At 35.8% G+C, this 18,066-nt stretch overlaps 1 protein-coding gene across 12 annotated transcripts in view; it reads left to right on the forward strand.

Annotated features, from left to right (window-relative positions):
* Positions 1-18,066, forward strand: part of UBR5 (ubiquitin protein ligase E3 component n-recognin 5) — a 180,566-nt gene that overhangs the window by 43,604 nt on the left and 118,896 nt on the right. For all 12 annotated transcript variants that reach the window (XR_011965807.1, XM_072603357.1, XM_072603347.1 and 9 more), the window contains exons 2-4: positions 16,798-16,842; positions 17,209-17,290; positions 17,831-17,907. Coding sequence is in view for 9 of the 12 variants with exons in the window: in XM_072603347.1 (XP_072459448.1) it covers positions 16,798-16,842; positions 17,209-17,290; positions 17,831-17,907 (204 nt within the window). In the remaining 3 variants the exon portion in view is untranslated. The remainder of the gene's footprint in view (positions 1-16,797; positions 16,843-17,208; positions 17,291-17,830; positions 17,908-18,066) is intronic.

Consider the following 18,066-nt stretch of genomic DNA (forward strand, 5'->3'; position numbering starts at 1 on the left):
AATTCAGAAGTTTAACCAGTGTAAATTGTCACAAGAAGGAAAAATCGCTTGAAAATGCTTTATCAAGTCTGAGTCTTGCTTGCCAAATGGCTAAAGATGGCCAATGGTAACAACAGGTTAGAATGCAGACTAATTTGCAAAATATTGGTAAGGATGATGATAATTTTTAGAATTTCTATAGCATTGTGATAATAATGATAATTTTTAAAGCCCTTGAAGGTTTGTAAAATGCTTTATGTCATCTCCTTTGATCCTCACTACAAGCCTGTAAGGTAGTTGTTATTAACATCACCATTTTACAAATGAGAATATTGAAGTTGAAAGAGGTAAGTGATTTGTCCAGGGTCCCCCAAGTAGTGTCAGAGACAACTTGAATGTATGTCTTTCTAATTCCAACTCCAAAATTATATGTTGAGTTTTTTTAGTTGTGTCTGACTCTTCATTGACCCCATTTGGGGTTTTCTTGGTAAAGATACTGGAAAGGTTTGTCATTTCCTTCTCCAGCTCATTTTACAGATGTGGAGCTGAGGGAAAAAGATTTAAATGACTTAACCAGAGCTATACAACTAGTAAAATATCTGAGGCCAGATTTGAATTCACGAAGATGAGTCTTCTTGACTTCAGGCCCAGCATTCTGTGCACTGTGCCACCTAGATGCTCTAGTACTCTATAAAACTAAGCAAATTAATTGTAAGTAATTTTGGGGGGGAAAAAGCAGAAGAAATGTGAAAAATATTTGTAAACATCATTTTAAATAAACTATTTTGTTCATCCAAGGATATTGGAAATAGCAGGTTTGTACCCTAATATCCTCCTTTCAGCTATAAGAGGAGATATAAGAGAAGATAAAAATGGCACAAAGAGAACAAAGGCAAGGAAAACATCTGGATTGGACCAAGTATGTATAGAGGAGATCCATGCTGGAGGTGATGAGGATCTGAGTGACTGAGAGGGTATCTTGAACATAGGGAAGATGTAAAAGGTGTGACTATTGACACTGAAGAAAGGGGAAAAGAACAGCAATTGTTCATCTATATGCCTGTCTCCCATCATGAATCAAGATCCTTGATGAGGTTGTTAGAGAACAAGCAGGTTTTAGAAAGCCATATGCAAAAATGTATCCCTCTTTACCTTTTCACAGTTAACTGTGAATGGGCAGTGGTGTTACACTCATAGAAAGGGGCCCACTAACCTGTACGTAAAGATCCTTGTGGATTGCATTTTGACTTGATTTGTGTTCTTGTATATTTTTATTTATTTTGTGAAATATTTCCCAATTTTTAATCTGGTTTGAGTTGTGCTTGGATTGTTGTGGGCTGCATGTTTGATACCTGTGATGTCTGGAGAAAATAAGCATCACATTATTTTTGTAGTAAGCGTATGATTTTTATAGAATAAAAGCACCACTTCACTTTTTACATCAAGATGTCACTTGTCCCCCTACATCAGCATCATTCCTGATTGCTTAGAAGATATAACATAAAAAACCATTTTCACTGAACTCATCACTGTGATGGCAGGCAAGTAGGCAGCAAGTATTTGTTAAGTGCTTACTATGTGCTAGATACTGTACTAAGTTGCAAAAGGAGATACAGTGCAACATCTAGATCAAAGAGAGATTTCTTGTGGATGGTAAGGTCCTTCCGTTTGGCTGGTGACATTGTGCTGAGTCAATAAAGATCCAGAACATTGCACTCTCCTCAGAAGAGAGTTTGACCTGTCCCACATAGGAGAGACCGAGAATATGCTGACTATCTGTTGCACAGATTTCAGCATGCATTTATAGCCCAACAGTGCTTTATATTTGTGGAAGACAGGAAGAGTAGGACTTAGAGTTAAAAAGGTGGATATGAGAACAGTCTGGATTGCTTTCAGGAAATTGTACATTTATCCTACTTCACATCCATTTCATTTCTCCAGAAAATCCTTTATCACAGAGATTGTTTCATCTTATTATTCACACCTCATCATTACCCTCCTTTGTCTATGTCCTTCTGATTAGAGGCTCTGGAGGACAGCATAAAACTTCTCCCAAAGCCTCTTTTTAAAGAGGGCCCAGAAGCTAAGCTAATGCTTTCCTTTCCCACTAACTGGCACTGCTTGGTTTCAACCCCATCATCGTGCTTTCTCTCCCCCTTTCCCCTTCCTGTTGTGTGTTGTCTTGCCTTGTTAGATTGTAAGTTCTTTGAAGTCAAGGGCTTTTTTTTCCTTGTGCACTTAGCATCTTTGCCTGGCACAACACAGGTTGTATTTTGTTGGTGTTCTGTTGTGGCAGTGAGATCAAGAGTACTACTGCCTCCAAAGAACTAGAAATGTCCTTAATACAGAGGACAGTAGAGAGATGTTTTGTGGGTGTGAGCTGGAAGCAATATAAAAGTAGTGAAGAAATTAAGAAAAACAGGAGTGAAGGATACCACCAGGGAACTGTATGGTGAGAAAAGATGACTTGGTATCATGACAGGAATGAGGGAAGATACCCAGAATTATCAACAGATAAGCCTTATAATATTTGGAGAGAGCCAGGAGGGCATCCAGCTTGTTGTGTGGACCTCATGTGCTGAACTTTTGGAAGTAATTGGACAGGTACAGGATTGGCAAGATGAGGTAGGTGGCCTTCTCCATTGTTGGAAGGAACTTCAGAATCAATGCCATCATAGATCCATTTGAGTGATTAAATGGATGAGCAAGGACATTGGAGTTAAAATTATTTTCTAGGTAGGTTTGACCCGAATACAAACAGTTGTCAGAATGAGGAGGTTAAAAGAATCCAGAAACTCTTTCATCTAGAAAGCACCATCTTCAATACAGCCTTTACCAAACACCACAGATTTGGAGGAATATAACTTAAGAAAACAGAAAAGCAATTGAAGAAATTAAGTCTCCAGAGAGTATTATTGATGTGCACCTAAGGTAAATTATTTTGACAGCCCTTCTCCCCCCCATTTGTAGAGTTTTTTAATAGTGATTTTTTTTCTCATTTACAACAATAGTGTTTGTTGTATTTGTGTACTTTGACTCCCAGAGCCCATGTTTTATGTGACAAGACTATCTTGTTCTCAACAGATACACTCAAAAGAAATCTGTGCTACAGGTGACAATTTGTAAAATGTATATATTATTTGATTAGAGTAATCAAAGTTTTGTGAGACACAAGTGCCTAAGCTGCCTCTGGTTAGTGATGTTCTCATTTTACAGAGGAAGGAAGTGAACCTTAGATTTATATAACAAGTAAGTGTTAGAGGCAGTGTTTGAACCTAGGCCTTCTTGGCACCAGGAACTGCTGGTTTAGTTACTGCACCATGATATATCTCATAAGGGAACAGACAATTTTTAAAAGAAACTTTTTCAATTTTTTTGTGCAGTGGGCCACTTTTTAAAAGTTGGATAATTGACTGAGAGATATAGAAAATATAAGATCTAACTCTTGACTGGATAATGTTGATTTTAATAGAGTATTTTATTCTCCTGAAAGTCTTGTTTGTACATCTGAATTATATATGGCTACATGACAGATGTCATTATAGTCATATCAAAGGTGAGGTATTTGCTCATGTCTTGGAAGATGTGTAATAGAGGTTATGCACATGCTCTTTCCTAGTCCCCAAATTGCAAGGTTCATTAACTGTGTCACTTGGATAATGGTTGTATCACTGATGGATAGAATTAAGCAAGGTCTGGTGAAGTGAGGGGAGAGAATAAAAATAATTTATGTTGCACATGTTTATGGTTGTGTAGGATGTTTGGTAGTTGGAGATTCTGGAATTTGAGCTTAATATTTGAGTGTCAGTATAGAACTCGTAATCAAAGCTGAGACAAGATCAAGTCACTGAAGAAAAGATTATTTGCTATTAAAAAGAATTCAAAAGAGAAATGATTCATTCTTGGAGTGAAACAGCCATTGTTAGGGATAGAGAAGACAAGGTATCGCATAGGTACAGAAGTCAGAAGAGATGTGTACGATCTAGACTTCTGGATTACAGGTTAAAATAAAAGAAGAATGGAATGTACTTAATGAAAATTGGCAAAATTGAATTTCCTGGAGTTTTGAGAATCTGATGAAGTCTTTTACCTGAAAAGGAAAAGAAAAGCTAAAGATTACCACATGTATTTCCAAGCCAGGTACTATATAGAGAAGCAGATTGAAAGGCAAGAGTAGAGAGTTTTAGTAATTTACTAGAGAAAATAATGAAGAAGAGAGCTCACAAAAAATCTTAGGATCTTAGATGCCTGTATACAGGATAAATGAGATCCTAATAGAGAATGCAAATTCAGTCTAAGTCTTGATGTGGGTGGGACTGCCACATGGCTCAGGAAATATATCCCTTATTTACAAGGAACAGAATAGTTAAAAGGGGCAATAGAAGGGAATAAATGGGGGGGGGGGGAGAGAACATATTATGTTCTTACTATGTGCCAACCACAGTCTAAGACTCTAATCACTTAAAAAATATCTTATTTGATCATCATAATAACCTTGTGCAGAATTTGCTGTTGTTATTCCCATTTTACAGTTAAAGCATGCAGGTTAACAGATTTGTCCAAGGTCACATAGCCAGTAAATTTCAGAGGCGATTTTTGAACTCTCTAGTCTTTTTTGACTCCAGGCCTAGCACTCTTTCCATTGTGCCACCTAGGTGCCCAAAATAACTGACTTTTTATAGGAGAGAAAAAAGGAAGGAAACAAATACTTGTTAAGCCTCTGTTATGAATCAGGGTAATTGTATTAAGCATTTTACAAATATTATTTCACTTGATCATCAAAACAACCCTGGGAACTAAATGTTGTTGTTTGAGGAAGCTGAGGCAAAAAGAGAATAAGGCATTTGCCTAGTGTCTGAACCTAGATTTCAGCCAAGATTTCCTGACTTCAGGCCCAGTACTCTATCTGCTACACTTCCCCAGTTTAGGTGCAGTCCAAGAAATCCAAGGACCTGTATTGATCATGGAGAATAGGAAAGGTGTTATTAGAATGGAGAAAGGCAAATATTACTTTAATTGTCAGTGGCTTCCTGGCAAAATTCTAAAACATTAAAAGAATTTTTAAAAGAGCACTTAGGGAAATCACTGAATCATGATGACTTTTATAAAGTCATCTCATATTACCCTCATTGATTTTTTTGACAGGATTAATAGACTGATAGAGATAGGAAGGCATGATGGATACAACACTGGGTTCAGTGTTCTACTTTCAAGTCTCACTTCTGATAGTTCCCTAGTACTTAAAAAATCATTACTAGGTTGTGCTCAGTATTAGTAGAATTTCCACACTTGGGAAATTCACTATTTTAGATTTGTAGATGCAGTGTACTTGGATTTCAGTAAATTCTTCGATGGAATCTTTCATGTTCTACTTTTGGTCAAGGTGAAGATGTGAGTTAGATAATATCGCATGTATATAGATTTGGAGCTGGTTGAATTGTTGTACCCAAAGAGTTATCATTAATTGGGTACATGTTAACTTAAAGGGAAAACTTCAGTAGGGTCTTCTAGGATTCTGTCTTTGGCAGACTCTTGTTCAATATTGTAATCATAAATTTAGATAAAGGACCAAATTTAGATGATGGACTGCTTATCAAGTTTTTAGATAACAGAACTAAAAGGGGAAGATTAGTTAGTCAATAATCATAAATACAAACAGTGAAACAGTTATGACCTCAAGGATCACTTACATGTAAACACTAAAATTAAGGTACATATCTAAGATTAGTACACTGGATAACTACCATTCAAAAAGATCTTACCACACTGTCTGTCTGTCTGTCTGTATTCATCCTTCATTTTTGAAGAAGACCATGACATCAGAGAAATGATGACATGACTTGCACTTGACTTTGTTTTGAGTGAGGGAGGGCTGTGCAAGGTCATCAGCCTCACTTTCCTCTCCTGAGCCATCTGGATCCAGTGACTAGATATTCATCAGGATGACTGGAGAAGACCCAGGATGCAATTGGGAGACCTTGGCCTAGTCAGGTACTCACTTAAGAGTGAGGTAAAGCTATTCGGTGAATAAGCTTCTCTGAAAAGTAATTAGGGAATGGCCCCTTTAATGAGCCAAAAAAAAAAAAAAGGAAATGAAAGAATGGATAGAATCCATTTAGATTGAATTCATTAGAAATACCTATAAAGTTGTTGTTTTGATTTCGCAAATTATACAGATATGGAATATAGAAGACATTACTGAATTGGATTGGATTCATATATAAAAGATCCAGGGATTTTAGTGGATTACGTGTTCAAAATGAGAACCATCTAAACTGATGTGATATTGTGACTGGACGGAGAGGTATACTGTCCAGAATGAGGAAGGTGATAATACTACTTTATGCTGCCCTGGTCAGAGCACATGGTTGTGTTGAATTTTTAGTATTGTATTTCATAATTGTTGTAGACAAACTGTCTGTGTTTTCAAAACTAGGACTATTCTGGAAGATGAGGAGGGTCTTTGAATACCATGGAATATGAGGATTGATTGAAGGACCTGGGAATGTTTGAATGGATGAAAAAGATAAGATGGGGTGCATGATAACTATCAAAGTGCTTTAAAGACAGTCAATTGGAAGGGAGAGATTAACCTCATCAGTTTGACCCTGGGAGGCAAAACTTAGAGCAGTAGGAGAAGATTGCAGCTTCATTTAAGGAAAATGTTCCTGACAATTGGAGTTGCCCCAAATGGCATGTGTTGCCTTAGGCAGTAATTCCCCTTCACTGGAGATCTTGTGGGAACTGGTTGATCATTTTTCAGAGATATGGTAGAAGGTATGTGCTATATAGTTTAAGATACTACAACTGATTTTTCAAGATGTGTGATAATGAAATCATGGACTATGAAATTTAATATTTTTAAATTTTAAATTAAAAATTTTTTAAATTTATTTTTGGTTATACTTTGATTGAACTGTTTCCCAACCCAACATTTGACACATATATATTCATATATATATTTATGAAACTATATAATACATACTTCCATACATCAGTTTTTTCCTCTGGAGATATAGTATCTCCTTTCATAAAATCCTTTTAGTTCATTTAAATATTCAAGAACATTTATTGTCTGACCTTTCTGCTCCTCTCCTCAGATTCCTTTTTAAGAATATGTAACTGAAACTGAGGTCCAATAATTTTCATTTACTTTTTCATGGTGATTTAGTGAGAAATAGAATTACAATGAAAATCTTCTAATCAAGTAGTGTCTGACATAGAGTGGTCAAAAAGGACCAAAGAAGACCATTTGTATATGGGAAGATGATCATTTTTGACTGAGTTTAGATTAATTAAAATATTAGTGGTAAAATTTAGGTCTCTAAAGCCTTTACCTTATATTTTGTTAGTTGTAGTAAGTTATTACATGAAGGTAATAAAACTTAGAAATATTTTATAATTTTAGCTCTAGTCCCCATAATGAGGTATTACTGAAGTGTTGAACTTGGCTGTAATACATTAGGTTTTTCTTTTTCAAGTCTTAATTTTATTTATCTCTTATTTTTATATCACTATAATGTCCAAATGTGTTCCTCCTTAGTAAACTTCCCCTTGAAACATATTTTTTTAAAGAGTTGATGAAAAGGTAGTTCTGCAAAACTAAACAACATAGTCAGACAGTATGTTCAATTTTCTATATCATAGCCCCCTACACCTGCAAAGAAGAGAGGGTATATTTACTTCAGGGCCAGGATTGCCATTAATTAAAATACAGTGTTTATTTATTGGGTTGCTTTCTCCCCTTTTGGTTCTTTACATTTACATTGTAAACCTTATGAATTTTTAGTTTAAATCTTCAGATGGGCTTCTTTGAATTCTTTGTATTCCTCATTTCTTGGGATAGAGTCATAATTTTGCCATTGAATAACAATTTTATAGCAGTTGGTTTGTCCTTTCTTCAATTGATGGGACTCTGGGTTTTGTTTTTTTTTCAGTTCCATTATAAGAAGTGTTATTCCTTTTTGTCTTTGATTTTCTTGGGGTATGTGCTTAGCAGTTGAATCTCAGGGTCAAAGGATGTAAATATTTTGGTAACTTTTTAAAAGATGTATAATTTCACATCAGCAAGATAATCTTTTTGTTTTTTTGTCAAATTACTTGGGTGGGAAGTAGGATATCTTGACTTGAAGAAGTGCAAAAGTCCACCAACATGGAACAAATTGGAAGCCAGTTCATATGTTCCTATAAGTTGTTTGCTATTATACTCCACTTATAAAACACTTCCTATCAGAGTGGTTTCTATACTTTTCTGTGCATTGCCATTTCTTGTTTTCTTCATACAACAAATATTTGTTGAGTTCCAGTTATCGTTTGTTCACTCTGTTAGGTTTTGGAGTGGTGATGGTGACATTGAAAAATAAATAGGTTCCCCAGTTTGAAGTCTGTTAGGTGTGATTAAAGCATATACCCAGTAGCTGTTAAAAAAAAACAAGATAAAACACAGAATCTGACTAGTATATAAGAGAATTACAAAAGAAAGGCAAAGATGAATGAGAAGTAGAAAGGAGGTTTCAAGAACATAACATACCCTCTGGGCACTGTGCAGATACTAAGTTCATCCTTCAGACTAATAGGGGCAGATGGGGTGGGATGGCGTGGGAGCCTGAGACTTCCCTGAACAAGTTCTGACCTTTCAAAGGAAAGGGCCTATGAGTAGAAACTACATGGGCCCTTAGAGGTTGGCTAATTCCCTCCTTTTACAGCTGATGAAATTGAGATCCAGAGGTTAAATTCTGTGTCTCCATGACCTCGAACAAGAACCAGCTGGTATTCAAAACCAGATCCTCTGGCAGCAAATGCTGTGTTTCTTCTAATCTACTACAAGATGCTTTTTCATTTGAGCAGTAGCATGTAGTTGAGTTTGGTGGGGTTGTAGCATTAGTTTACATGAGAAGTGTGAGCTCAGACTGGAATGGTGGTTCGAGACATTGTAGAGGTCTTTGAATAGTAAGATACTCTTAATTACTGTTACCATAACAGGAAAGGATAACATCTCCCTTAGGTGCCTGCCTAGGTAGTGTGTTATATATGCCAGTGGTTCTCAGATGATGTGCACAGAGTATGCTATGAATTATATAGAACTTATCTTTGTAATTAGCTGTGCATGAATGTATGATTTTTATAAATTGTGCAGAATTTAGCCAGATTTCTCATAGCAGAGAGTAATATTGGGCTATGAACAAAAAAGTTTAGAGACCATTTGTAATACTGTACTAGTTAAAACCTCCTTTTGACACATTAAAGTGATCAAGATTGAATGTGACATGGAGGTATAAATGAATCATTTTCTTGATGGAATGCATCACAATGCATTACCTCTATACCTTTCTGAAGAGTTACAGCTTTTGGTTAGTCTATTATTGGGTCATCGTACTCTGGAAGGATTCACTCTACAAGTCCTAGTGCCTTACATTTTACTTTGTATGAACTCTATACTAATTGATAGTGTGGCAGGGAAGCAGAGAAACTTGAAACCAAGCAAAACATCTTTGAAATGATAATGTAAGCCAGTGTCACTGATTGCATTTATAGAATTATGTGGATATACTTTTTCAAGACTGTTCTGTATGGTGAGGGTTTAGCTACATACCTCTTTTTACCATTTCTGTGATTTGGAGAAGAAAAAGTTGTAGGCTTCAAGTCAGCTTTAAGAGAACATTTTAGGATGTTAGATTTGGGGTCTTGAGCTCTGATGAAATAATTTCATTCCAGATACTTTTATATTTTATTTTCTCTGCCCCTGTTAAAATCATTTAGTATTTTCTTACCTCTCTGCATTATAAAGTAACTTAAAAATTTAAAGGGATAAAATTGATTATTTAATCTGCCCACAAAATAACAAATCTTTGATGTGGAAGTACTGAACATTGTTAGAAGCTTAATGCTAACCTGTTCAACTATCTTATTACTTTATTGATTGTGCTTGAATGAGATTAAATACAGAACTGAGACTGCTTTGCAGCAAAATTCATCTCCTAGTGTTATTTTCCATTATAACTGTGTGCAAAGATACACTCTCAAATGGTATTTGACTGGCCTGTGGGTGCTTAAATTTTTTTTTAAATTTCCCTTGTGTATATATAGGAGAGCTTTCTAAAAGTTGCTGCTGGGAAAATAGTTCATAATGTAGATCATTTTAAGTGTCTGAATAAGGTCATTTTAAATTGATTAGTGCCATATAATACAAATACTTAGAGATGATGATTAACTTAGAGATTTGAATGAGTATGATGTCAGACCTTTAGTGATTCTGTAATTTTTATTGCTAGCAGCCTACTTCCCACCCTGTAGTTTACTTCTCATATGCTTAAGAAATTTCCTTCTCAGTCACTGAGTACTTTTAAAACTAATGCACAGGAACAGTTTATCCAAATTAATATCCCTCAGACTTTAGAAGTTTGGTTTTGTAGGATGATAGATATTTAAGCAGAGTTTAAAATTGTCATATTCAGAGGTTTTTCACAAAGCTGCTTGATGTCTATTAGAAATGTATTAAATGTTAAAATCCATTTTTATTTCATTTATTTAGAATCTTAAAATTGGAAAAGGCCTTAGAAGTCAGCTAGCCTAACTCATGTACTCAATGCAGGATTCCTGACAACATTTCAACAATTTATTCTGTGTTAGCTTGAAAACTTCTGGTGGCAGGCAGACTTTTACAGTTTTGATCTGCTCAAAGCTATTATGTTGACATATTTTAACTTCTGCTTGCTGAATCTACATGAGTTAAATTTTACAATTTAAAGTGTAAATTTTACAGTTCTTTAAAAAATGTGAAAATTATTATCATGTCCTCTAAATTCTTTTTTCCTGGATTAACCATGCTAAGTCCATTAAACAAATCCTTATATATGTCACTATTTTTGAGTCCCTTCTAGGTGATTCAAGTTTAGTAGTGTTCAAAGTTAAGATCTTTGTTAACTGCTGACTATTCTGCTTGATATCTGACCATTCGTTGGGTCCTTGTTGTCAACACCATATTTCTGTTAAGACAGCCTAATATTGCCATTCACTGACCCATTTTAAGTCTTAAATCAGACTGTGCAGTCCTTCAGTTTTTACTACTTGAACTGCTTTTAACTCACATTTACCTTCTGGACTTGAGCAGTTGAATTGTTGACCTTATTGCAGGTTTTTACTTTTGCTGTTATTAGATATCATTTATTTGGTTTTGATATTCAGTGTTTTGTTTCTTTTGAACCCTCGTTCTGTCATCTACCATATTATCTATTTTTCCCCACTTTTGTGTCATCTTCATTTTTGGTAAACATGTGTTTTAGGTCATCATCTATACAGAAGAAATAACTAACAGGACACAACAGAGTTAAGTCTTATGCCCCCTAATACCATCTTTCAAGTTGACGTTTAATAGAGTAATCATAACATTTTAGTTAGGATGTTGTATCTAGCCAAGATGGTGTATAACTCTACTCCTATCTGGTATCTTTTATCTTCACTTCAACAAACGTTGACTTAAGTGCCTAACTTAAGTGCCTACTCTGTGCCTAGCACTTCTACAAAGATATCATGGGAGAATTTTATCAGATGACTTGCTGAAATCCAGATAAACTGTGCTTAATATGTTCCTGATTTACTAGTGTTATAAGCATAAAAAAAGGGACTTTAACTTTTTTTTAGTGAACCTATATAATTTCCAGGTTAGCTGCCAGTTCCCCTTCTTAAGTACTCTTAGACTGTGCATTCAGTTTTTCAGGAATTTAGTTGGGCATATATGTCACACTAACTAACATTTAGAAAATCATCTTATCAAGCTGACACTTCTCTTTTTTTCTATAGTTCTATAGAGATGTAACTAACTAGGAGAGGTTTTTAGTTGTGTTTGTGGGTTCACTCAGTATTCTGGGATAAAAAATTAGAGCTCAATATAAAAACAAAGGGGTAAAATTAAGTTCAGATAGAAGCAAGTGGTAAGCAGTAAAACATCTACTATGTTTATAATACTATGCATGATGATAGGCCTTGGGTAATAGGAGTACAAGAATTCAAAAGTCTTTATTCTCAAGTAATGTACACCGGGAAAGACAAAAAGTACACATATAAGCATATAGAATTCATATAAATTGAATAAACACAAATCAGTCCAAAGGAGGACAGGCCACTGTATTTGGGGAATTGGGAAGGGCTTCATGTTGTGCTTGAGCTTTGTCTTGAAGGAAGAGAGAGGTTCCTTGAGGCATAGGTGAGCAGGGAATTGCATTATAGGAGAGGAGGAATGGGATATGGAGTGTCATGAGGGGGAACAGAGAAAGGCAAGTTTGAGTGGATGGCACCTGTGTTGTGTGTAAGATGGAATAGAGTGGAAAGAACAGTTAGGAGGCTGTTGTGGTAAGGGCCTGAAGTAGGATGGTAGCTGAGTGTCATAAAGGGGTTGGATGAGAGAGATACTATGAAAAGGTAGGCATAACAAATTTTGGCAACTAATTGGATTTGTGGAGTGAGGGAAAGTGAAGAGTTGAGGATACCAAGACAATTGTGGGAACTTGGAAGAATGGTGGTGCTTTCCACAGAAATAGGGAAGTGATTAGGGTCTGAACTAAGATGTTAGATGTGATAGTGGAAAGAAAGGGGTCAAATGTTAAAAAATGTTGTGGAGATAAAAATGGCAAGATTTGAACAATGCACTCCTTCCTCCTTAAAACTCCCCCCTTTTCTTTCCCTTCTCCTTTAGAACTCCACTCAAATACTACCTTTCATGTGAGGCTTTTCTGGATCTCTTTGCGCACCCCCCCCCCCCCCCCCCCCCCCGCCCCATATCCTTCACTGTCTTATTTCATACTTACATTTACTGTAGTAGGTATCCAATACAGTGTAAACTCCTTGAGGGCATGTATCTCAACCTGTCTGGCACCTAATAGGGGCTTGATAAATGCTTACATATATTGCTTTCTGTGGTGTAGGGGCCTGTCTTTCCATCTCATATTTCGAATGGCAGGCTTCTAGGGAGTAGTCAGGTTGATAGTTGATAGCAATACATTGATTGACATACTTTTAATGTGGCCATTCAACAAGCAGTGTGCGTACCTAGCTGTTTGCATGTTGTCTCACCATTAGACTGTCAATTTCCTGAGAGCTGGTACTGTGTTTTACCTCTTTTTGTTTCCTTAGGACTTAGTACAGTGACTGGTACATAATAGGTGCTTAATAAATGTTGATTGACTTACCTGACTGGACTAACATTCAGGCCATAATTTTGAGTGACAAGGACTCTTATGAATTTAAGAATCTGAAGTGCTATAGGCCATGAAAATATCATTGACTACTATTTAAAGAAACCTAGAATGCTTCCACATATACCTTTGCTAGTTACAGGATTGTAACATTATGTTATCAAGGAACCATAAAGATAATCTAGTCCCACTGCTTTTACAGATGGCACATAGGCCCCAGATAGGTTGTAATTCGTCTAAAATGATACAGTTACTTGGAAACATAGTTATACAGCTGAGACTACAGCCCACATCTCTTGACTTTTTAATATACTGTCAACATCCGACTCTCCCACCTTCCCCACCCCCTTGCACTGCTGATATTATTTGAAATATGGTTATGATTAATTAGCAGTTAAGATGAAAAACAATTAGATAGCTAGGACCACCAATATCCAACTTACCAGGCTAGTATTTGGTTTAAAAAAAAGCAAACAAAAAAACAACTTTAATTTCTAGAAAACAATTTTCATTTGAATTCCTGTATAAATTTTCAAGGTTCATAGTGGCTTCTTAGTGTTTATTTTACCACGGTAGAAAAAACCCCAGTGCAACAATATAAAAAAATCTTGACCAGTGATGATGTCTTGCTGATAGTGTTGATAAATACAGGAGAAATAGAGGTATCCATTGCTAACTGCCTGTATATGACTTTTGAGAGAAAAATTAATCTTTGTAAATTGACCAAAGGTTGTGATTATTCATTTTATGTATCAGAAGCAACAGCAGAATAGAATATTTAGCATTTTTTCAGACAATGGAATCATTATTGACCTAAGAATTTGTTTTTTAAGAAAACTAGTTTTAAAAAACTATTCTATAGACTCTTATACAAAAAAACACAAGTCAAGTCAGGAAGCATTAAGAGACAAGCACTGTGCTAAGCACTAGAGGTAAAAAAAAAAATGGTCCCTGCTCTCAAGGGGCTTACAGTCTAATGAAAGAAACAGAAAGAAAATGTTAGCTTTAAGAAAAAATTAGGTTACTTTTACAGAAGATGTGATTTTAGTTCAGAGTTAAAAGGATGCCAGGAGGTGGGGATGAGTAGGAAAAGCATTTCTGGTGTGGACAGCCAATGAAAATGCCTAGTAATGTCTTTATGAGAGGAATAGCAAGGGTAGTGTTTGCAGAATTACAGAGTATTGGAGAGGGTGCAGGTGTGTAAGATAGAAGATGACTGGAAAAGTGGGGACTAGATTATGGAGGGCTTTAAAAGCCAAGGAGAGAATTGGATATTTGATTTGGGGTTAATTGGGAGCCATGAGAGTTTGAGTAGGAGAGAGAAGGGTGTTGGGAATCAGACTTTCTCTGGAAGCTTTTCTCAGGAAGATCACTGGTAGCTGAGTAGATTTACTGGAGTGAAGAGACTTGAGGGAAAGAGACAAATACACTGGCTGTTATTAATAGTCTAGATGTAGAAGAGTCTGTACCAGAATGATGGCAATGTCACAGGAGAAAAGGCTCATGTAATAAAGATGTTATGAAAGAATTAATAGGACTTGGGAACAGAATGGCTGGGAGGGGGCAGGGTGAGATTGAGGATGGCACCTCAGTGGTTGAGGTGGTGTGAGCCTGGATGACTGGGAGCATGTCAAGTAGTATCTTTGATAGTAATAGGGAAATTTGGAAGATGAGAAGGTTCAGTTTTGGACAGTGAATTTGTGTCATCTAGGAAATGTTCAGATCAAGATGTTCAGTAGGTAGTTGGAGATGTGAGAGTTGAGGTCAGGAAATAGGTTAGGGCTGGGCAAATAGATCTGGAAATGATCTGTATCTTTATAGCTAGAGGTATCTGTCAATCAGTCAGATTGAATCCATAGTAGCTGTTGAGATAAAGCAAAATAGTATATTGGAAGAAGAGTGCCAGGACAGGGCCTGGGGAGACACTTGTGGTTAGCCTGCGAAGGAGATTGAAAGAGAGTAGTCAGAGAGGAAGAAGGTAAAAGGACCAGAAAAAAGCTGTGCCAAATCAAAGAGTGCTCACACATAGATTTTTAGCACATTTCTCACCTTAAATTGGCTTCTGCCCAACAATTATTTCTAGGATAATTGGGAATTAATTATTAATTTACTTAGCCATTCTTCAAAATCTTTTGGAACTCCTAACTTCCTTCAAAGCTCAGCTCATTGAATCCTCTCTCCCCTCAGCTGTTAATATCCACAACTTCACTTACTACTTTGTATTTACTTTGTATTTATATTGTATCAACATGTGACTAAGAGATAAAGAGTTGTTTTTTAAATCCGGAAGTGCCTGTCTTAAGTGATGCCTCTGACAGTACTGGCCAGGTGATGATTTAACCTGGCTGTTATGTGACCTTGGAAGTATTATGGGCCCTTCTTAGTTACAGAGAAGGTACTGACCTCCTTTGGTAACAGTGAGCCCCCTCTGTCAAGGAGATCACAGATTCAGTTTAGGTCTTTAACTCTCTCTACTAATAAGGGGATATGTCTTGCTTTCCTCGAGAGCAGGGACTATATTTTGTCTCTGTATACCTAGTATATCTAGCATAGTCCCTGGCACATAGTGGTGCTTAATAAATTCTTATCAATTACTGGATTGAGACCATGGCAGATTGGTTACCCGAAGTGGCAAAATTTCCTTTTGTTTTCCGTTGTTTGTATGGAGCCCTTATTTGTCAGCCCCATCCCTTATATTGATAAAGGCAACTGAATTTATTTTTGCTTTGATTTCACAAATTGGAAAGTTTGTAATTTATGCTAAGCTAAACATAAAAATAAAGTCAGCTACTTTAGTGAAGTCATAGCCTTTAAAAATATAATTTGCCTATATTAACATTTTTATACCTTGAGTTAAAGTATGACATTGTTTATATTATATTGTATATTTACATTGTTAACATAAAATAGAGGTTAAGACAGTTGTTTTATTCAGGTGAATTTGATTAACTTGGCTTATCTTTGTAGAAAATAATATTAATGGCCTTTTACATCATGGTTTATGGTAATCTAAACACATTTATGTTATCTTTAAATATTCATGGAAACTGTAAGGCACACAGATTTAGAAGTATTCTGATTTATCAAGTGATGAGACTGAACCTATGATTTTAAGTAACTTGTTAATAGTCCTAAGGTTGGTTGGTAAGCTGTGGAGCCTAGACCAAGACTCCACAAATTTTTTAAGTCCAAATTTTTGCTCCTTGTTCTAGATCAGACCTGTATCTCAGAAATGTCCATTACTTCTTCCTATTTCTTTTCATTCCACTCTAAATCTTATTACGACAAGCATACCTAGGGAGAAGCACCTTTTGTTAGGGAGAAATATTTGACCTGGCATGTATTGCTGCTGCACTAAAGGATTGGCATTAGAATTTGGGAGAAAAAGGTTTCATCTGTAATGACAGAAGGAGGCAGAGTCTATCTAGTGGTTGTCTTTATGGAGCAAAAGATTGCTTTGCCATGACTCATTGGTGATGCCTTAACAGTGAGCCTATTTTGTTCTACCATAGTAGTTGTCATTGGAATAATGGATAACATCTACCTGTCAGATGGAAATATTCTATTGTTTTCATATTAATAAGTTTTATATTTGACATACTCACTAAAGAAGTTTGTTTTTTTCCAGGTTACGGGAAGTGTCAGAGAAATTGAACAAATACAATTTAAACAGGTAAGACTTTTTAGTTACTTTTTATATCTTGAAAAATATTTTGCCTCTTCCACGTAAAAAAGCCACAGTAGCATGTTTTCTAGAGTTCCCTTAATCAGTTCATGTTCTCTTGAGTTCATGTTATACCACTTCAGGTTTAGCTGGCAGTTATTATATAGGAATTGATCTTACGAGTTTGGTCATTCGATTCCGTGGCCTCTGTTTACACAAGTGAAACCTGTGATGTCATGTGTGTTGACTTCATTATCATTAATAATTAAAGAGTTATCTTAATTGATATAGAATTGTTTTTTTTTCCTACATACCCTTCCCTGCTCTCACAGCTTAAAATTTATTTAATATTTTATTTACTTTTAAATTTTTCAGTCACCCTCCATTGAATGTATTGGAACAGGCTACTATTAAACAGTGTGTGGTGGGACCAAATCATGCTGCATTTCTTCTTGAGGTAAATATTAATCTATTGAAGTAGAAGTATTAAAAATAATCTATGTAGTTATTTAATATCTCCATGTTACCTAGTAAAAGTCATAATTGTCCAATAAGATTAAGCTCTTCATACTACTCCCCACACTCTCTTCAAATAAAGACATAAAATTTTAGAACCTTAAAAGGGACTGGAGATGTGTTTCTGGCGCCTCATTTTACGGATGGGGAAACTGAGGCCTAGGGAGGTTAAAGATTCCCCAAGGTCATGTTTTTTTCAGAGCTTCTCTTATTCCTTGTCTTTTTCTCTTTCTAGGAATTTCTACATAAATTAAAACAGTTTGGGATTTTTCTCCTGTAATTTCATTATAAGTTCATCATGTCTAATTACACAACATTCTTTGGGGTTAATGCTGTTCTTTTTTAGGGAGTGGGCAGGTATTCTCTCAGAGTACCAGCTCATTTTAGGGGCTAGGATAGGCCCGTATAAATGCTCATTGAAGGAATACTTAAATGTTGACACTTCTGTTTTGAATACTTCATTTTTCTCTCTCAATTGTAGGATGGTAGAGTCTGCAGGATTGGTTTTTCAGTGCAGCCAGACAGATTGGAGTTGGGTAAACCTGATAATAATGATGGGTAAGGCTATATATTCTTTCTGCTTAATATATGTTTAAACTTTGGGTAACTTATTTTTAACAGCCTTTGTTTTTGTGTCCCCATAACTGAAAGTGAGGCATTATATCTTACGGGTGTATTTTAAAATCAGCAAAGAATCACTTGAATTTTGTTGAAATA

This window comes from Notamacropus eugenii, chromosome 4 (assembly GCF_028372415.1).
Source record: "Notamacropus eugenii isolate mMacEug1 chromosome 4, mMacEug1.pri_v2, whole genome shotgun sequence".
Taxonomy (NCBI): Eukaryota; Metazoa; Chordata; class Mammalia; order Diprotodontia; family Macropodidae; genus Notamacropus; species Notamacropus eugenii.